The 21,095-nt window shown below is 52.3% G+C and overlaps 1 protein-coding gene across 1 annotated transcript in view; it reads right to left on the minus strand.

Annotated features, from left to right (window-relative positions):
* Positions 1–21,095, minus strand: part of NUP210 (nucleoporin 210) — a 1,233,892-nt gene that overhangs the window by 525,637 nt on the left and 687,160 nt on the right. Inside the window, exon 21 of the mRNA XM_069643978.1 lies at positions 159–287. Coding sequence (XP_069500079.1) covers positions 159–287 — 129 coding nt within the window. The remainder of the gene's footprint in view (positions 1–158; positions 288–21,095) is intronic.

A 21,095-nucleotide genomic window follows, 5' to 3' on the forward strand; every position in this document is an offset into this window, starting at 1 on the left:
TATAGTTCAGTGTTAATATGTTGGTGGGCTTGCAGGTTCAAATCCTTGCACCATTAAAAAAGCATTTCAATTCTGTTATTGTTTTACAGCAGCCACTTCACTATTACTTACTACCCACAGTGGAAATAATACACATTAGTTAAAAATAAATAACTCACCTTGTTGACAACTCGAACATACAAATCCAAAATGTCAGAAACATAAATGTCAGATTTGGCAGGAGCAGGAAATGACAAACATTGATCATGTACCATCAGTGAAACTGCACCTGGATTCACGGGTTGCACCTATACAAAGCAAATAAAAATGCATGGTTTTTGTAAATGTTAAGGATATGCATTTTATCAAAACAATACAATTCTTTATCACCCCAACAATCGTTCCGGTACAGGATTATGGACATTTATCTATGTCTATGCTGAGGACCGGTGCAAAGGGCAAATGTGGCACCCTACCAAAACTGGTTATGCACAAAGTGAAGAAAGATTGTAAAAGGGGAAACTGTTTAGCAAACCATGATGGGTGCAAGATAGCTTTTTGCATTATTCCTTGATGCTTAATACCAAATGAAAGGACCAGCTGTTAAGAAAGATCTTTGTGCTGCTTTCCACCCATAGACATCAATGGGGCCGCCACCTTTTTCCTACTATTTAAAACCAGTTCTCATTTTGGGAGTCCAGTGAAGCCTTTTTAACTTCAGTGGCCTTGCTGTGCGTGTCTGTTTTAGGGGCACGATCAGTCCCAATGGCTATTAGTACAGGAGAACTCTGTTCAGAGAATGTAAATTAAAGTGCGGCAGGAACACCGTGTTCTACCATTTTCTGTGTTATGGATTTGTGCACTTCTGAATTTTACCACACAATGCCATTTAAAGTACCCTATACTTGCCACTAGTGTCCCCAGTCTTTGGCCATCTGGTACTCTGGCCTTCTTCCTGCCCTCTCAGGGGCATATTTTCCATATGTGGCAATACCTTCACTGGGGAAAGCGCCAGCTTTTGCACGCAAAGTGGTGCTTCGTCTGCATGGCTGGATGTGGGGCTAGGACTGTCAGGTTGCATTCTACAGCCACGCCAAATTGTGTCTGTTGCTGAGCACATTTGTTGGCCAGAGGCTATCGAGGATTGGACAGACCATGCCAGTTTGAATGTTGCAGATCCGTACCCATTGGTGGGCTTGGGAGTAACTCCAGCTCGAATCCTGGATAAAAGGGGCACTCCTGCACCATTCTCCAGATCACTATTGGAGCCAGGATCCCTACCAAGAGTAGCATCCTGCTGAAGACCCTGAACCTGCTAGAAGCCAGCCAGTAGCACTTTTGTCAAGCATCCAGGAGAAGCCTTGCTCCTTTGCAGATCTTCTAAAGGGTTTCATTGGTGCTTCTACCCCTGGACCGGTGGAAACAGTAGGCATCCTGCCCAAGGAAGCCTTCAGAAGTATCTTGGAACCCTACTGTGGGACAATTAACTTCAAATTGGATTACCTCACTGCATCGGTCGTCCCCCCAAGATGAGCCTTGAGACTCCACAGATCACTGACTTACAAAACAAGCAGTTGCACCTCTCCACCATGAAGAAGTGCCTAGTACAAGCAGTTTCTTTGTTCTCGCCACAATGTCCACACCTGAGCAATCGGAGAAGAGAGCAGCGAACTTGTCGGACTCAAACCCAGAACTGAATGTGATCTCTGCGCCAGAGCTTTCTTGAGCTTCTCAAAAAGAATCAAAGTACTAAAAAAGGTGGCCCTGGGATTTCAGGAACTACAGTGGTTGCCAGGTGAATTGGAGTACATGGAGTGAGTAAGCATGCCTATCCCACCACCCTTCCCCGTGTCCCCATAGGGTTTAACTGGAGTAAAGTCCTCGCCATACCGCTCCCTTGCCTAACCATGATTGGTGGTATTCTGGACGGGTAGCCTCACCTGCACTTCCTCCAAGACGGTTGGATTGGGAGATGGTCTGATAAAAACATTTCTTTAATACTTATCTAACTTTAAGACACTTAGAACCTTTTGCGTTTTTTTTTGTATTTGTGTTTTCAGTACACATGGTACAATTACATTTTTAAAAAAGCATATAGATTACAAAATACAAGACTAGGGATTCAAAAAGGAAAGGGAGAGTATACAATATGTTCCAGTTAAAACACTAAGACAGCCCCTGATCGCATTTCAATTTTAAAAATGAATTGATTTACATTAAAAGTAGTAATTCATAGTTATAAATCACATTTGTCTTAAATCATACTCTCCTTGATCTGTAACCTTATCCAATTCTAAAAATATTTCCATAAAAAATGTAACCATAGCTAGAATAAGAGAAAGTTGAGAATGTGTCATTAGTCTACTCCATAGGCTTTCAGTTAATACAGAAGTAGAATGAATAAATGGTCCCAAGCTTAAAATTCTTCGATTAGTTATTATCGGGAAGTAAATCACAAGATGGTACAGTGTTTCTGGGGAATCAGTGCCACAGTGTCTACACCCTCAGAGCTCCTTAGGAAGGGCTAATTGGGCCCAACCACCTCAAGATTAGGTAAACAGTTTGGTCTAATTTTAAAATACCAGTCACGCAATGTATAGGATGGACATTTCCAAGATAAATTCTTAAATCTTTTTGAGGAAAGTATAAAATCTCATTTCCCTTATAGATTCTTAATCTCCCCAGGTCCTGAGTATCCATTGATCTGTCCCAATATTTTCTTTTCCAACATATCATCAAATTCCAAACCATTAAGATCCATTATAACACAAAATTATTCACATCGCTTCATAAACTTTAAAAAAAATGAATTTGACTCCTTTACCAATTGGTCAGTTAAATAGTAACCAAGACTATGTATCTGACAGTTGTAGCCTTTTTAATGATGAAAGACTTCTCTTAATATATAGTGACCACCAGATCGCCAGTACTAGTTCTAACCCGATGACGCTAATTGGGATAGAAGTCGGGATACCCAGAACCTGTTTCTAAATATTCTCTTCCAATACATCAACGGATTTCCTATTTTTAAAATTCATTAATTCACAACCACACACCAGTGAATGAGCACAGAGTTTACATTTCACCGACTTCATCACTGAAAGGCATGATCAAGTCTTTTCCTCCATCTTTAGCTTATATCTTTCCAACTGTTTTTTTTTATTGACCCTACAAATCCTAGATAATACAGCTAATCTACTTTATCTACTCATTCAACTTCCACATATATCGTTTATTATTCCTATGAGTACTACAGGTCATAACTAAGATTTTGGCAAATTAATGCACTATTGATTTTTACTTAAATAGGACTCCGCACCCAACAACAAATGTTGCAGACCTCTAGGTGTATAATCCAACAAAATGAAGGCTGCATACTTAATGCAATTGAGGTTCAACCCAGACCCACTTGGTGGATACCCTCCCCAGGTCTTACTTTCCTCCAACTAGTCTGCTAAATAAAGGTTAAAAAGAGTCGGGGCAAGAACGCCCTCCTGGTGAACTGCCTTCTCTAAACTGATGTCCCTTGAGAGCTCTACCAATATATTTAGCCTAACACTTGCTGAGTTTTCCATATAGGGTAGTTGTATCATCCGCAGTAAACCTCAATCAATTCCTCAGGTGATTAATTTCTGCCATAGCAAATTAATGTTGACTTATCAAAGGCAGATGATAAATCTATCGCAGTCACAAATGAAGATGGTCCAAAATTACCTCCTATATCAGACATACAGGCAGACCGGGCCAAGCCACTGAAAATAGTTCCCACCCCTTTCCTAGAACCTGTTTCAACTGTTGGCTTTGCTAACTCTTGTTCTGATACTAAAAAGACGCATAGCATGCATTGGGACCTGTGTTGCTAGGACCCTATGCCCCATCTTTTCTAGTTAGGGAAGGACGTTTTAAGGTGTTTTGCCTTGTATTATAAAGCCTTGAATGGGGTTTCTAACTCCTTTATTTGGTTATGTATCTCGTACTTTGTATTCATGTGCTTTAGTACAGTACAGTATTATAAACTGCTTCAATTATATTCTAAAGGTGAAGTGCTGGATCTCTTAGCAGATGTAAAGACCGGAGGGGGGGGGGTCTGCACTTCCGCTCTCTATATGGTAGAGGGGAGGCACAGAGACCCCTGCCAAGATTCTCTATTACGGTAGCAATGGACGAGCAATCAAGGCCTAGCTTCTCGGGAGGTGATGCAAGCTGGATCTTAAGTACAATGTAGTCCCCAAGCACCCACGAAGGAATGTCCACACACTGTATAGGTTAAAACACAGTCTTTATATAATTAATATTCAAAGTCATTTACACGATCACGTACTCACTTTGTACCACGAAAATCAACAATGGTAAATGGGTACAAATTCTAAAGTGGTACCACTAACGTTATTAGATCTTATTCAAGTGCATACGGTCAGGATGACACACAGATCAAAATAAAGAGGAAAACCAGCAGTAGAGAGAGGAAGGAAAGCAGGATGGTTGAGCAATAGGCAGAATATACTGGTAACTACCGTTAAACACAGCTCTGTGTGGAGATCCCCTCCCCCCCCAACCTGGGCAACCCGTAGAAGAAAGATACAAGCCCAGTCCATATATTGTTCACCCTTAGACTTCCCAATAGTTCTGCAACCTTGGTGTTGTAGCGTTCCGCGTCGGGGAAATCGACAACCCTTCCTGAGTGTCCTCCCTTTTAGGCAGGAGTGACGGGTCGTCGAACGTCTGACAGAGAACAGGTCGAGCTACGACGGTGAAGTGGCCGCATCATTCCTAGTGGTGCTCATTGACGGAGAAGCGTAAACGTCTTGCAAGGAAGGAACAAGTTACTTACCTGTAACTGTTGTTCTCCAGCATGGGTCTGGCATGGATTCACATGCTCATGAATATTCCCCGTCGTCAGGCTGGGAATCCTCGGTAAAGAAAAAACCAGTATCAGTTTTGTTTCTGATCTGTCTTTCGTAGTAATAACCAATCACTGGTCTCTGCGTCATACTGACCACAGCCAATGACTGCCCTCTACCTAAGCACCGCCTCTGGCAGCCATCTTCAGATTTGGAAGCACGTGAAGTGGAAGTATGACCAAGTGAAGAGCCGCAGAGGGGTAGGCGGGAGGGTTCGCATGTGAATCCATGCCAGACCCATACTGGAGAACAACAGTTACAGGTAAGTAACTTGTTCCTTCTCCAGCATGGGGTCTGGCATGGATTCACATGCTCATGAATAAAGAATACATAGCAGTACACACATGCACAACCACGGGAGGTGGCAAAGGCTCAACATTAAGCATTGCATCAAACTCAACATTAAGCATCTTACCTCCTCACCAGGCTCACCTCAGGCGAACAGGTTGCGCAGCACTGCTTGGCCGACCCTGGACTCCTCCCTGGAATCCCGATCGACGCAGTAGAACTTCGTGAAGGTGTGCGTCGACCTCCACGTAGCAGCCCTGCATATGTCCAGCAGGGGCACACCAGAAAGGAACGCCGTGGTAGCTGCGATCGCTCTGGTGGAATGGGCTCTCGGACGGCCAGGCAGGGGTCGGTTTGCCAACCGATGACAGTACATGATACAGCCGGAGAGCCATCTGGAAATGGAAGGCTTCGAGAGAGCCTTCCCCTGATTGACAGGTCCAAAGTTCACAAAGAGTTGTGACGTCTTCCGTAAACACTTCGTGCGGTCCACGTAGAACTTCAGCGCTCTAGCCACATCCAGCGAGTGCAAAGTCCTCTCAGCCGGCGACGAAGGCGACGGGAAGAATACAGGCAACACCAAGGGTTCGTTGAGGTGGAAGTCCGACGGTACCTTGGGCATGAAGGAGGGGTGCGTCCTGAGCACTACCCTCGTGTCGTGAAAAGTCAAGTACGGGGCCTTGCAGGAAAGGGCCTGGATCTCTCCCACCCGTCGTGCGGAGGTGATGGCCACAAGAAACGCTGTTTTCCACGACAGAAACTTCAACGGGGCCGAGTGCAGAGGCTCGAACGGAGGTCCCATGAGCTTGGTCAGCACCACGTTGAGCTCCCACGCCGGGGCCGGAGCCTTCACCGGCGGGAACGATCTGAACAGTCCCTTCATGAACTCTTTCACCAGACGATGAGACCACAAGGACGTCCGCCCCGTGGTTCTGGTGTATCGGGAGATCGCAGCAAGATGAATCTTGATGGACGCGTGTGCCAGTCCAGCTTTGGCCAGCGTCAGCAGGTACGGCAGTACCTGGGGAGCCGTAATCCGTAGAGGGTTAATCTTCTGTGCGTGGCACCAGACAGAGAACCTCTTCCATTTGTGTCCGTAGCATTTAAGAGTCGAGGACGCCCTGGCCTTTGCAAGAACCTCTCTGCAGTCGGCCGGTATGTCGTATCCTCCAAACTCTAGCGCTGCAGGAGCCAGGCCTGCAAGTTCAGCGATTTCGGGTCGTGGTGGAGGATGGCGCCTCCTTCCCTGGAGAGCAGATCCGCGTCCACCGGCAGCTTGATTGGCAGGGACGCTGACAAGTCCAGAAGGTCCGGGAACCATATCTGCCTCGGCCACGCAGGTGCGACGAGGATCATCCTGCACCGTGACCTCTTGAGCTGGTTGACAAGCCGGATCAGCAGTGGCAAAGGAGGGAACGCGTAGAGGAACAGGCCCTCCCAGGGGAACGAGAAAGCATCGCCCATGCTCCTCGCCTGGGGAAACCTGCTGGCAAACCTCCGGCACTTGGAGTTCGTCGCCGCCGCAAACAGGTCGATCTGGGGTGTGCCCCACCGTCGGAAGAGGCGATCCACTAGATCCTGCCGTAGTTCCCACTCGTGGCACGAGCGCAGCTCCCTGCTGAGTGAGTCGGCGATGGTGTTTTTTATCCCTGCCAGATGAAACGGCACCAGAAACATCCCTTGGGCGACTGCCCAATGCCACAGGTCCTGCGCCTCCTTGGACAGTGCTGGGGACCTGGTTCCGCTCTGTTTCCTGATGTAAAACATGGTGGTGGTGTTGTCGGTGAAGATCCTCACCACCTTGCCCTTGAGGGACGGAAGGAAGGACCTGAGGGCCCAAAACACTGCACGGAGCTCCAGGACGTTGATATGTAGGGATTTCTCCGTCGGGAGCCAAAGGCCTCTTGCGTGCAGATTTTCGGTGTGCGCTCCCCACCCTTCCAGGGAGGCATCCGTGGTCACTGTCTCCTGGTGGGCTGGGGTCTGGAAGTCCATGCCCGCCGTCAGGTGCGCGCGGGTGCCCCACCACCGGATCGCTCGTCGGAAACTCTCGTCGAGTGTGATCCTTTCCTCGAAGCTGCCCGTCGTTTGGATCCAGCGCGCGTCCAGGAACTCCTGCAATGGGCGCATCCGGAGCCTGCACATGGGAATGAGGTAGATGCAGGAAGACATCATTCCGAGGAGGGACTTGATGGACCTCACCTTGGCCGCATCGGCCACCAACATCCGCTGCACCTTGCCCAGAAAGGTCCTGGTCCTCTCCTCCGACGGGGAGGCCAGAAGGGACACTGTGTTGAGCCTCGCTCCCAGAAACAGAGCGTCTTGCGCGGGCACCAGGTTGGATTTGGCGTAGTTTACGGAGAATCCCAGGTCCGTGAGAAGTTGGACGGTCCTTGCCGTGTGAACCACGGCGAGCTCCCTTGTCTTGGCTCGGATGAGCCAGTCGTCCAGGTAGGGGTAGACGTGGATCCCTTCGCGGCGCAGCTGAGCCGCCACCGGTGCGAGGCACTTGGTGAACACCCTGGGTGCCGACCGTAGACCGAAGGGGAGGGCTTTGAACTGGTAATGACGCCCTTGGACCACAAACCTGAGGAATTTTCGGTGCCCCTTCAAGATGGGAATATGGAAGTAGGCATCCTCCAAATCCAACGACGACAGGAAGTCTCCTTCCTCCAGCTGACCCAGGACGTGCTGGAGGGTGACCATCCGGAACTTTTGCGCCTTGATGAACTTGTTCAGACGTCGCAGGTCCAGGATGGGGCGCCATCCCCCCGTCCTCTTCTTCACGAGGAAGTATCTCGAGTAGACTACGGAGCCCCGAAGCCTCTTTGGGACGAGTTCGATGGCGCCCTTCTTGAGCATCGCCTTCACCTCCAGGAGAAGTTGAGGGAAGTGAAGTTCTTTCCTGGCCACGGGGGGGACGCGCGGACACTTTCTTTGAAACTCGAGCGCGTGGCCCCGGGCCAAGGCGTCCAGCACCCAACGGTCGGTGGAGATGGACTCCCACACGCTGACAAAGCTCGCCAGCCGGCCTCCCACCGGGGTGCTTCGGTGGGGGCCCGACCCCCCGGCCGGTTCAATCCTGCTTCGACGAGGCTTTAGCGCCTTGTCCTTGGCGACGACGGCGGGGTCCGCCAGACTTGCCTCGTCCTCTGTAGGCCTCCTGAGACGACGAGCGGGCTGCTTGACGGTAGGAGGAGAAACCGTTGCCGGAACCTTTGGAGGCGCCCTTGCCTCCGCTGCTCCGAAAGGGCGTCCGTCGTTGTTGCAGAACTCCAAGGGCCCGGGCCGTCTCGGTGTCCGCTTTAATGGCCTGAAGGGAATCGTCCACTGTTTTCCCAAACAGGTTGTTCCCATCGAAGGGCATGTCCAGGACTCTGGTCTGAACGTCTTGACGGAAGTCCGTAGCCTTGAGCCATCCACGCCGCCTAAGGCAAACGCCGTTGCCCAACTGGCGGAACCCAGTGTCGGCGATGTCCGTCGCAACGGTAATGGCGTGGTCCGAAGCCACCTCACCTTCCTGCAGGATCTCCAGGGCCTCTGCCTTCTTGTCGTCCGGCAAGAAGTCCAGCAGGGGAGCCAGTTTGTACCAGAGCTCCCTGTCGTATCGGGCCACGATAGCCAAGGCGTTGGCAGCTTTAATCGTCGTCGCTGCAGACGAAATGACTCTGCGTCCCATAGCGTCCAATTTCTTTCCCTCGCCGTCCGGTGGGGAAGTCGATGTGGAGGCCGCAACCCCCCCGCTTTTTTCCTGGCCGCCGCGGAGACGACGGAGTCCGGGGTAGGCTGCGCCCGGAGGCACAGGGGGGCCGTGTCCTGGACCCGGTACTTTTTCTCGTACCGGTCTCTTCTAGCTGGCGTCGTGGAAGGGTTCTTGAGGAGGGTGAGGCCCTCATCCCAAATGTTGTCCAATAGAGGCACCGCAAGGACCGTCTTCCTCTTGGCCTCGCGCCGCTGATAAAGGAAACCTTCCTTCTTCTTCTCCTCAGGGCAGAGTTGGAAAAGCTCGGATGCCCTGGCGATCATAGAGTGGAACGATCCAATCTCGTCGGGCGGAGAAGCCCTGGTGGGAGGCGACGACGGTACATCCTCGTCGTAAACCTCGTCGTCCGTACCCGTCGCTGCCGTGTCAGTCCCCGTATCATCCCCTCGGGTGGACGGGGAGGAGGGCTGGAAGGGGCGCGACGGCTGAAAAGGAGGTGGAGGGTGGATCTTTCTTCTCTTGGTAGGGGGAACACCAAAAGGTCCCGGTTCTGGGTCCCCCGACGGGAGAGGTTCCGTCGGCAACGGTAGTCTCGTCCTTATCTCTGAGCATAAGGACTGTATAGCCAACAAAATGGCCTCCGAGTTGTCTCGCGGCGCTGGCAGAGGGGAATTCGACGGGCGATCAGGGGCCCCGTCGGTACCCTCGACGATGTCGTCGTCCCCTGCGTCGGGATCCATCCCGACGGGCCGGTCTTCTTCCACGCCGAGGCCGTGGCTTAAGACCTCGACCAGCTCCTCCTCCGAGGTTGAGGCCGAATCTACGACGACGCCCTGCCCCCCCTTTTTCTTCCCCACGGGGGATTTCACGGGGGTCCTATTGATGGGCACAAAAGAGGACTCCCTCCGAGGTGGCAGGGAGACTCTGAGCCCCGAGGTCGCCACCACTGGTGTAGCCTCCACAGGCTGAGCCAGGGCCGCCGCGACAGTTTCGATAGAGGGCTTGGCCGGATGGATTAAGGCCTTCACCACCTTAGGTGCGCTCACCGCCTTATCCTTGAGGGGGGGGGACACTGCCTCGCTCCCCCTCCGCCTTCAAGCTCGACCGGGGCCTCTCCAGGAGCTTTGCCGGGTGCTCGGCCTTCCTCTTACCCGACCCAGAGCGTTGGCTCGTGGTTGATGGTGCCGGGGAGGGTGCGCCCTGCCTGGCGCCCGTAGAGCCCGACCGTTCGGCGCTCCCGGTGCCAGCGGACTCGCGGTGCTTGGCCTCCCGTCGCCGGGGCGTCCTCAAAGGTCTTAGAAGACCGCTCGGATTTCTTCCTCTTCTTCTCGCCGGACGGGCTCTTCCCTTCTAGCCAGTTGGCGAGACGTTGATGGCGGTCCTTCATGGTCCGCTCCGACATGTTGCCGCAAAACGCACAGTTCTTCTCCACGTGCGTCTTGTCCTCATGTAGGCAGTAAAGACAAAAAGAGTGTTCGTCCTCCTTGAAGACGTTCTGCAGCTGGCATCCAGGGCAGACCCTGAACAGCTTTCCGGGCGTCGAGCTTCCCTTCTCCTGGGCCATGACCGGGCCTGAGAAACTTCTGGAGTCCTCCAAAAGCGTAGCTCGACGAAATCTTCACCCTTGAGGGGCGCAGACGAATCCGAAACGGGTCCCCGTTGATCGGATGGAGAGTCGGTGGAGCTTGAGGCTCTTTTGACCGAAAAAACGTGAAAAAATAGCACTAACGCTCGAGAGCAATAGCACGAGGATCCCAACACATGAACGTGCGGTAAAAATCTGAAGATGGCTGCCAGAGGCGGTGCTTAGGTAGAGGGCAGTCATTGGCTGTGGTCAGTATGACGCAGAGACCAGTGATTGGTTATTACTACGAAAGACAGATCAGAAACGAAACTGATACTGGTTTTTTCTTTACCGAGGATTCCCAGCCTGACGACGGGGAATATTCATGAGCATGTGAATCCATGCCAGACCCCATGCTGGAGAAGAGGCGTGCGGGCACCTCTGTGTCGATAGTTCTGCACCGCAAAGAGTTGAAGAACTGTGGCCCAGCAAGGGCGTCAAGTCGTCGGCGTCTGTGGTCTTTGGGTGGTGGGAACCCCACCGGTGGATGCTGCTCAGCGCGTCGACGGTCATGCCTTCTCCAGCAGGATACAGCGGCGACGATGCGGACGAGAGCGTCCTTGGATCAATGAAGTTCTTAGGCAACGGGAGCACGGCGGCTCCGGTCGGCGACAGCGGTTGGCGACAGTGACGGACAACAGTCCGGGCGCTTCTCCTTGGAGTTCCGCAGCAGTCCCCGTATCGGGTCGGCAACATGTCGAAGGTCTGTCTACCAGGGAGCTTAGGCAAAGATCAGCTGTGCACGATGGTCCCTCATAGCTCGGGAAGAGGGTGCCTTACCAGGTCCTCTCTGGGTCAGTTCTTGAAGCACAGCAGCTTTCAGATTGCGAAGGAGAGCAACAGCAATTCTTCTCGTCCAGCAGGGCTCAAGGTTAAGCTTCACTCCAGTTACTCGTAGTGGACTCCAGCTTCTGAACACGATTCCTAGCAGTGATTCCTAGCAGTGAGAGGTCCCCAGATATACTGTTGATCTCCCATTCATTCCGATGGGTCATACTCAAGCATCCAATCACGACTACGGGCATTCATGCAGGCAAGCAGCCAATCAGGCACACGAGGTATTCAGGCCATTCACTTCTCTCCAGACACTCAGAACAAGTTATGTGTATTGGGACAAGTACTGAGCCATTCAACACTCCAAGCGGCATTCATACCGGTTTCAGGCAGGGCTGTCTCAACCAGTGTGTCAAACACCAGATACTAGACAGTCACAACATAGAATGTATATTCGTCACACACTCCATTCACCCAGGTCCCACCCACAGGCGTACCCACAACATACGGTCGTTGAGAAGGCTCCAGCCAGTCTGGTCGGCACTTCCCCACACTACCATATATGGAACTTCCACCCAACAGCCAGTCAGGGGGCAGGGACAGAGGCAGGGCTTCCCGGGACTTCGGGAAGATCAAGGTAACAGGTGATGGAGGGCAAGAGGCCATGGGGGCATTTTGTCTCCATCAGGAATCTACCCATTCCAATGACAGGGCATGGGCATCCCAAAATGGAGGACCCTCAGGGCACCAGTCATTTCAGCACGGAGCTGCCACCAGCCCGTACCCTGCTCTGTGGGTCACACACAGGTGCCCAAAAACATACACTAGGGGCACAGGGTTGTACCCGTACCCATGGGTGCCATAAGGGTATCCCATGGGTCTGTTCACCAAACCAAAAGAGAGAGAGCTGCACTGCCAGGAGTCCCATATGAACTCCTGCACGGAAAACACGACAGAACACACGATAAAAAGCAGTAAAGGACAAGGATAGGGAGGCCCTGTCCCTCCGATGCATTTCCAGCATCACAGCAGAACACACCATAATAGTTCTGAATGCTTTAGTGTGTTACTTACCTGTGGCTTTTCATTGCTACAGATTTACAGAAGGCCTAAATAACGATTTGTATACATTCTATAAATATTGCTAAATGCTTAATATTAAGAGTACTCTGTGTGTGCTTAACTGAACTCTTCCACCCCTTCCAACCACATTTGCTACATCTAAGCCTCACTGTTCAGACACTATCAGAAAGAGTTAGACTAGACAGTCTTTCTCTGAGCACCTGAACAGGGTGGCATCTCAAAATGTGTCCACAGGGCGGATTCTGGATATTCATTTTAACACCAACTATTAATGATAATGATGTGGTATTTATATAGCGCCTTAATCCAAAGCGCTTTACAGAGCACATATTTACATACAATATCACCCAACCGAAACTGGTACTCATTTATCGACCTCGGAAGGATGAAAGGCTGAGTTGGCCTTGCCGGGATTCGAACCTGCGACTTAATCACGTTCAGATCGCAGCAGCGAGCGTTCAACCCACTGAGCTATCTTACCGTCTAAACACTCAGTAGCGTTGTTTAAAAAATGCGATTTTAAAAAGGTAAGGCAAAAAAACACATTAGAAAGGTAATTTGGCTTAAAAGCCATCAAGATCAAAGTTAATTGAAAAGTAGAGCAGTAGCACTCAATAGGCTGCTCACTATAGCTCACAGGCAGCCAGTGAGTTAATCTCATGCCACCTTATGATGTATTACCCTATTCACCAGATTGTGCCAAGGAAGTCGAAATGTAAACATGAGAAGACAGGCCCAGGATTAGCTGCCAGCACATAGCATCTGCTTTCTATAAGTAACATGCACTGCAGGTAATGCCCTCTTGCTCAATTCTTTCCCTAGGTTTCTCAAGCACTTTGATCCAGATTGGAGGTGCATGCACCTTTGAAATAGGAAAAAGGTGACTTAACATGACTAAAAATGTAAAGGTTAAATTCAAAGCAGCAATGGCACTCGTAGGCACCAAATAATTTAATTTAGAACTATTAATCTTTTTTAATTGCTAAATATTTATGGCTGGTCATTGATAGGAGTGGTTGTCAGTGTGAAAAATTAGGACAAATAACGCAGAAACAAATAAGGAACAAGTTACTTACCTGTAACTGTTGTTCTCCAGCATGGGTCTGGCATGGATTCTCATGCTCATGAATATTCCCCGTCAGGCTGGGCATCCTCGGTATGGAAAAAAAAAAAGTTTGTTTCGTTTCTGAACTGTCTTTCTACTAGTAACCAATCACTTGTCTCTGGGTCATACTGCCCCCAGCCAATGACTGCCCTCTACCCAAGCCCCTCCCCTGGCAGCCATCTTCAGATTTGGTAGCACGTAAAGTGGCAGTAGAACCAGGTGAAGAGCCGCAGAGGGGTAGGAGGGAGGGTTTGCATGTGAATCCATGCCAGACCCATACTGGAGAACAACAGTTACAGGTAAGTAACTTGTTCCTTCTCCAGCATGTGTCTGGCATGGATTCACATGCTCATGAATATAAGAACACATAGCAGTACACACATGCACAACCACGGGAGGTGGCAAGGCTCAACATTAAGCATCTCTTACCTCCTCACCAGGTCCACCTTCAGGCGCACAGGTTGCGCAGCACTGCCTGGCCGACACTGGACTCCTCCCTGGAATCCCCGTCGACGCAGTAGAATCTCGTGAAGGTGTGCGTCGACCTTCACGTAGCAATCCTGCAGATATCCAGCAGGGTCACACCAGATAGGAACGGCGTGGTGGCAGCGATCACTCTGGTCGAATGGGCTCTCGGACGGCCGGGCAACGGTCGGTTTGCCAACCGGTGACAGTGCATGATGCAGCCGGAGAGCCATCTGGAAATGGAAGCCTTCGAGAGGGCCTTCCCTTGGTTCACAGGTCCAATCTTCACAAACAGCCGTGATGTCTTCCGAAAAATCTTTGTGCGGTCCACGTAGAACTTCAGCGCTCTGGCTACATCCAGCAAGTGCAAAGTCCTCTCGCCGGCGAAGAAGACGACGGGAAGAAAACAGGTAACACCAAGGGCTCGTTGAGATGGAAGTCAGACGGCACCTTGGGCATGACGGAGGGGTGCGTCCTCAGCACCACCCTCGTCTCGTGGAAAGTCCGGTATGGAGGTTTACAGGAGAGGGCCTGGATATCTCCCACTCGTCGTGCGGAGGTGATGGCCACAAGAAACGCAGTCTTCCACGAGAGGAACTTCAACTGTGCCGAATGCAGCGGCTCGAATGACGGCCCCATGAGCCTGCTCAGCACCACGTTGAGCTCCCACGCCAGGGCTGGAGCCTTCACCGGCGGGAATGATCAGAACATTCCTTTCATAAACTCCTTCACCAGATGATGGGACCACAGAGATGATCGTCCTGGAGTTCTGGTGTAGCGGGATATCGCAGCTAGATGTATCTAGATGGAGGCGTGGGCTAGCCCCGCCTTGGCCAGCGACAGTAGTTACGGCAGCACCTGGGGGGCTGTAATCCGCAGAGGGCTAATCTTCTGTGCACGGCACCAGACAGAGAACCTCTTCCATTTATGTCCATAGCACTTGAGAGTTGAGGACACCCTGGCGTTTGCAAGCACCGTCTTGCAGTCTGCCGGGATATCGTACCCTCCAAACTCTAGTGCTGTAGGAGCCAAGCCTGCAAGTTCAGCTACTCCGGGTCGTGGTGGAGGATGGCGCCGCCTTCTCTGGCGAGGAGATCTGCGTCTGCCGGCAGGTTGACTGGGGGGGGGACGCTGACAAGTCCAGAAGGTCCGGGAACCAGATCGGTCTCGGCCACGCCAGTGTGACGAGGATCATCCTGCACCGGGACTCTTGAGTTGGTTGACGAGTCGCAGTAGCAATGGCAATGGGGGGAACGCATACAGAAACAGGGGGTCCCAGGGGAACGATAAAGCATCGCCCATGCTCCTCGCCTGGGGAAACCTGCTGGCGAGCTTCTGGCACTTGGAGTTTGCCACCGTCTGGGGTTTGCCGCACCATCGGAAAAGTCCATCCACTTGGTCCTGACGCAGCTCCCACTCGTGGCACGAGTACAGCTCCCTCCTGGGTGAGTCGGTGATGGTGTTCTTTATCCCTGCTAGATGGAAGGGCACCAGAAACATCCCCTGGGCAAAGGCCCAATTCCACAGATCCTGGGCCTCCTTGGATAGGGCCGGGGACCTGGTTCCTCCCTGCTTCTGGATGTAGAACATCGTGGTGGTGTTGTCGGTGAAGATACTCACCACCTTGCCCTTGAGGGATGGGAGAAACAACCTCAGAGCCCAGAACACTGCTCGGAGCTCCAGGATGTTGATGTGGAGTGACCTCTCCTCCGGGAGCCAAAAGCCTCTCGTATGAAGATCTCCGGTGTGCGCTCCCCATCCCTCCAGGGAGGCATCCGTCATCACTGTCTCCTGGTGTGCTGGGGTCTGAAAGTCTGTGCCCGCTGCGAGATGCACTCGGGTGCCTCACCACCGAATTGCTTGGCGGAAGGCCTTGTTGAGCGGGACCTTGTCTTCGAAACTGCCCGCCGCTTGCATCCAACTGGTGTCGAGGAATTCCTGTAGAGGATGCATCGGCAGTCTGTATAGGTGCACCAGGTAGCTGCAAGAGGACATCATGCCGTGAAAGGACTTGATGGACCTTACCCTGGCCACGTCCGTGGCCAGCAAGCACTGCACCTTGCCCAGGATGGCCTTTGTCCTTTCCTCTGACAGAGAGGCCAATCGTGCCACTGTATCGAGCTTGGCTCCCAGAAACAGTGCGACCTGTGATGGATCCAGGTGGGATTTGGGGAAGTTGATGGAGAATCCCAGATCCGTGAGCAGTTGGACGGTCTTCGGTGTGTGCTCGACGGCGAGTTCCCTTGTCCCTGCTTGGATGAACCAATCGTCCAGGTAGCGGTAATCGTGGATCCCCTGCAGGCGCAGCCGCGCCGCCACTGGTGCTAGGCACTTGGTAAATACCCTGGGCGTCGACTTCAATCCGATTGGCAGGGCCTTCAATTGGTAGTGCCGTCCTTGGACTACGAATCTGAGAAACTTTTGGTGTCCTTTTAGAATGGGGATGTGGAAGTAAGCATCCTCCAAGTCCAGAGACGATAGGAAGTCATCTTCCTCCAGCTGTCCCAGCACGTGCTGGAGGGTGACCATCCGGAACTTCTGGGCCTTGATGTATTTGTTTAACCGACGCAGGTCCAGGATGGGACGCCAACCGCCTGTCTTCTTTCTGACAAGGAAGTATCTTGAGTATACTCCGGAGCCTCTTCGGGACGAGCTCGATGGCTCCCTTCTTCAGCATCGTCCTTACTTCTAGCAGCAGTTGAGGGACTTGATTTTCCTTCCTGGCCACGGGAGGAATGCAGGGGCACTTCAGGAATTTGAGAGTGTGCCTGTGGGCCAGGGCCTCCAGGTACCCAACAGTCAGTGGAGATGGACTCCCACACGCTGACGAACTTCGCCAGCCGGCCTCCCACCGGGGTGCTCAGGTGGGGGCCCGCCACTACGGCCGGTTCAGTCCTGCTTGGAGGCGGCCTTGCCGCCCTGGCCTCCTTGGCGACGGGGTCCTCCTGACTTGCCGTGCCCTCTGTAGGCCTCTTGTGACGAGGAACAGGCTGCCTGGCGGTATGTCGAGGAGCCACCGCCGATTCCTTTGGAGGCACCTTGCTTGCCTCCAGAGTTCCGAAAGGGCGGCCGTCGTTGCTGCAAAACTCCCAAGGCCCGAGCCGTCTCCGTGTCGGTCTTGATGGCCTGAAGTGACTCATTTACTGTCTTTCCAAACAGGTTGTTCCCGTCGAAGGACATGTCCAGAAACTCTGGTTTGCACATCCTGGCGGAAATCTGTTGCCTTGAGCCATCCCCGCCGTCGAAGGCAAACACTGTTGCCCAACTGGTGGAACCCGGTGTCCGCAATGTCCGTGGCCACCATTATGGCGTGGTCCGACGCCACCTCACCTTCCTGTACGATCCCCAGGGCCTCTGCCTTCTTGTCGTCCGGTAGGAAGTCCAGCAGGGGGGCGATCTTATACCACAACTCCCTGTCGTAGTGGGCCACAATCTCTAGCGTGTTGGGTGCCTTAATGGTCGTCGCCGCGGACGAAATGACTCGTCGTCCCATGGCGTCCAGTCTCTTTCCATCGCCGTCAGGTGGGGAGGTTGAAGTTGAAGCCGTCACCCCCGCCGCTTTCTTCTTGGCCGCCACTGAGACGACCAAATCCAGGGTCGGCCTTGCCCTAAGGCACAAAGGGGCAGACTCGGGACCCGGTACTTCTTCCTGTACCGATCCCTCTTGGCAGGCGTCGTGGACGGGTTCTTCAGGAGAGCAAGTCCCTCGTCCCAGATGTCATCAAGCAACTGCACCGCGAGGACAGTCTTCCTCTTGGCCTCGTGTTGTTGATAGCGGAAGCCTTCCTTCTTCTGTTCTTCGGGGCAGAGCTGGAAAAGCTCAGATGGCCTGGAAATCATGGCGGGGAAGGAGCCGATTTCGTCAGGCGGGCAGGCCCGAGAGGGTGGTGATGGAAGGCTCATCCCGTCATCACCACCGTCGTCATCCGTCCCCGTTGTGGCCATATCTGTTCCCATGTCATCTCTAGGATCAGGGGAAGGAGATGAAGGCTGAGCGGGCCGCAAGGCTGAGCTTGTTTGGAGGGCTTCCGGATGGGCCCGGTTCTGCTGGGTCGTCCTTTGGGGGTAGAGGCAACCTCGTCCTTATCTCTGTGCATAAGGTTTGGATTGCCATCAAAATGGCCACTGAGTTGTCCTGAGGCTCGGGCACTGGCTGCGACGGGTGCGATGGTTGCTCCTCCTCCATGGGAGTCTCGTCGGCGCCACCGTCGCTCTCTTCGTCCGCCTCCCCGGGATACCTCCCATGGGATCAGACCTCCTCAAATCTCTTGTTGAGGCCTTGCACGACTTCAACCAGCTCCTCCTCAGAGGCTGTATCTGTGTCCGTAACAGCCACCGCCCTCCCCCCTCTTTTTCCACCAGGGTCTTCACGGGGGTCTTATCGATGTGCTGAAAAGAGTTGGCAGGAAAACTCTGGGCCGCAAGGTCATCTCGACTGCGGTAGCCTCCACAGGCTTCACCAGGCCGCCACAACTCCCTCGATAGAGACCATAGCCGGGTGAATCAGGGCCTTCACGACTTTTGGCATGCTTGAGGCCTTCACCTTGGATGGAGGGTCACAGCCTCGCTCCCCCTCGGCTGCTTCCGTCAGGATCGACCGGGGCTTCTCCAGAAGCTTACCCAGGTTCTCAGACTTTCTCTTCCCCGAGTGTCATGATGCCTACCTCGGGGCATCAAGACCAAGCCCATCAGCTCCGGGAGCAGGCATCCAGATAATTATTAAATCCCCAACAGCCCCGGCTGGGGGCTATTTGGGCTCAGTCCTGGCACCCTAGGCGCCAGGTTCAAAATGGAAATCAATCCTGGCGCCATAGGCGCCAGGCTCATAGACTTTACTTACCTGATGCAGACCATGCTGCTAGTGAGTCTAAACCAACGTGAGGCCTGGTTGGAACTATTTTTCTACAGGGACTATTTTTTACTCGGGCGTGGTTCTAGGGAACTTCTTACCTGGAACTACTTTGGAGGCTATTTAAACCACGTCCGAACAGAAGCACACACTTCACGTTATTCTGCATCCAGCAGCGTAACGCTCACTGTGCCTGCAGTCTGCATCCAGTCTTCTGCCACGCCCGCCTCGAATCGGGAGCTCCTAAAACCAAGAGGAAAGAAAAGGACAAGATTAGAAAACAAACTATTTCGAATTCCTCACCTGATTTCAGATCCATCTCACCTCAGAAACTGGAAAGAACATCATTTCTGTACGCGTCGCATCTCCAGCTGCAGCGCTGCGCCATACTCACCAGTCCTCGCAGCATCTTTCGATTCGGCGCTGCCTTTAACATTTCTTCGCCGAACTCCGGCACCTGAGGGACAAAAGAAAACAACAAGGTGAGCCGAGAAACCCAACAAATAAAACACTTCATCATAGACTTACCCGATTACCACCGGAGGCATTATTCTATAACTCTCCACATCTTCATGTGCCGCACCTGCAAAGGGAGAGAAAACAACACGTTAAACACCGGCAACATTTACCGGACGGCGTCGAGTAATACAGACTCTTATCTGAGCGCTACCAACTGCCACGAGGGGTATCTTCTCACGATCTTAGTTGCAAGACAAGGAAGGAAGGGGGACAAGAGTGAATCATCGGACATATTGAACTCTATGAACTTGATGCTTACCGAACTTTGCCAGGAAACCTCAGAGTCAATACTCTCCGGAACTCTCCCATGCCTTCAAACCAGTGAAGTAACTGGCATCAACGCGCCCCTGCAATCCACGCAGGATGGAGAACTCATCATTTAAATACATAAGGTGAGGTTCCTAAAAAGGGATACCGGAGGTGACAAGAAGGGAGAACGAGAACAGTGGGAGGGAGCTATCACTCATATCCACGGGTGGCTAAATCCCTTTCTCCACTTGCAGGAGAATACTTCTATGGATCAAGCAGACGAGATTAGGTGGGCCAGTCCAGACAGTCATCTCGGCACTACGCATCACGTTGGTGGAGACCGCAGCTATCCAGGTCCGATCGATGCCTCTGTGGGAACCAGGTGAGCGTAACACCAAGCCAGGACGTTGGCTCGTGGTTGATGGCGTCGGTGAAAGTGTGCCCTGCCTGGCAGCCAAGGAGCCGGACCGTTCGGCGCTCCCGGTGCCTGCAGACTCGCAGTGCTTAGCCTTCTGTTGGGCCCCCATCGCCGGAGTGCCCTCAAAGGACTTAGAAGACCGCTCGGACCTCTTCTTCTCACCTACCGCTGGGCTCTTCCCTTCCAGCCAGTTGGTGAGGCGGATCCGCCGTACCCTCATGGTCCGCTCCGACATGTTCTTGCAAAACACAGTCCTTCTCCACGTGCGTTTTGTCTTTGTGAAGGCAGTAGAGGCATCTTGAATGCTCATCCTCCTTGAACACATTCTGCAATCCGCATCCAGGGCAGTTCCTGAACAGCTTGGATCCGGGCGTCGAGCTTCCTTTGTCCTGCGCCATGTCCACGAGGTAGGCCTCAAGGTCTTCTGGAATCCTCCAAGAAGCGTACTCGACGAAAACTTCGCCCTTGAGGGGCATAGAAAAATCCGAAACAGGCCCATATTGATCGGAAGTAGAAACGGTGGAGCTTGAGGCTCGATTGACCGAAAAAATGAGATTAAACTCTTTGAAAAAAATCGCAAAATGCAGTAAAAGCTCGAGAGCTAATGCACGAGGACTCTCAACACTTGGAACGTGCGGTAAAAATCTGAAGATGGCTGCCAGGGGAGGAGTTTAGGTAGAGGGCAGTCATTGGCTGGGGGCAGTATGACCCAGAGACCAGTGATTGGTTACTAGTAGAAAGACAGTTCAGAAACAAAACTGAAACAGATTTTTTCTTTACCAAGGATTCCCAGCCTGACGACGGGGGAATAATCATGAGCATGTGAATCCATGCCAGACCCCATGCTGGAGAATGACAGTATTGCCACTATAAGAAGACACATGGGATGGCTTTGCCCATAGATTGCCAGCATTTGCCACTGTAAGGATACAATGGTGATGGCTCCGGGCAAAAATACTAGCACCTACCCCTGTTAGAACATAAATGAATGCTTTGCCCAAGAAAGCAAGCTAACTTGAAATCCTTCCTGTGAAACATTGACTAAATGTTTCTGCTCTCATGCACCATTTCAGACCTCACACAGCCATCACTTCGCAGAATTAGCTGCAAACACAGCACACCACAACGCCCCACAAGC

This window comes from Ambystoma mexicanum, chromosome 2p (assembly GCF_040938575.1).
Source record: "Ambystoma mexicanum isolate Mex_15411 chromosome 2p, UKY_AmexF1_1, whole genome shotgun sequence".
Lineage (NCBI taxonomy): Eukaryota > Metazoa > Chordata > Amphibia > Caudata > Ambystomatidae > Ambystoma > Ambystoma mexicanum.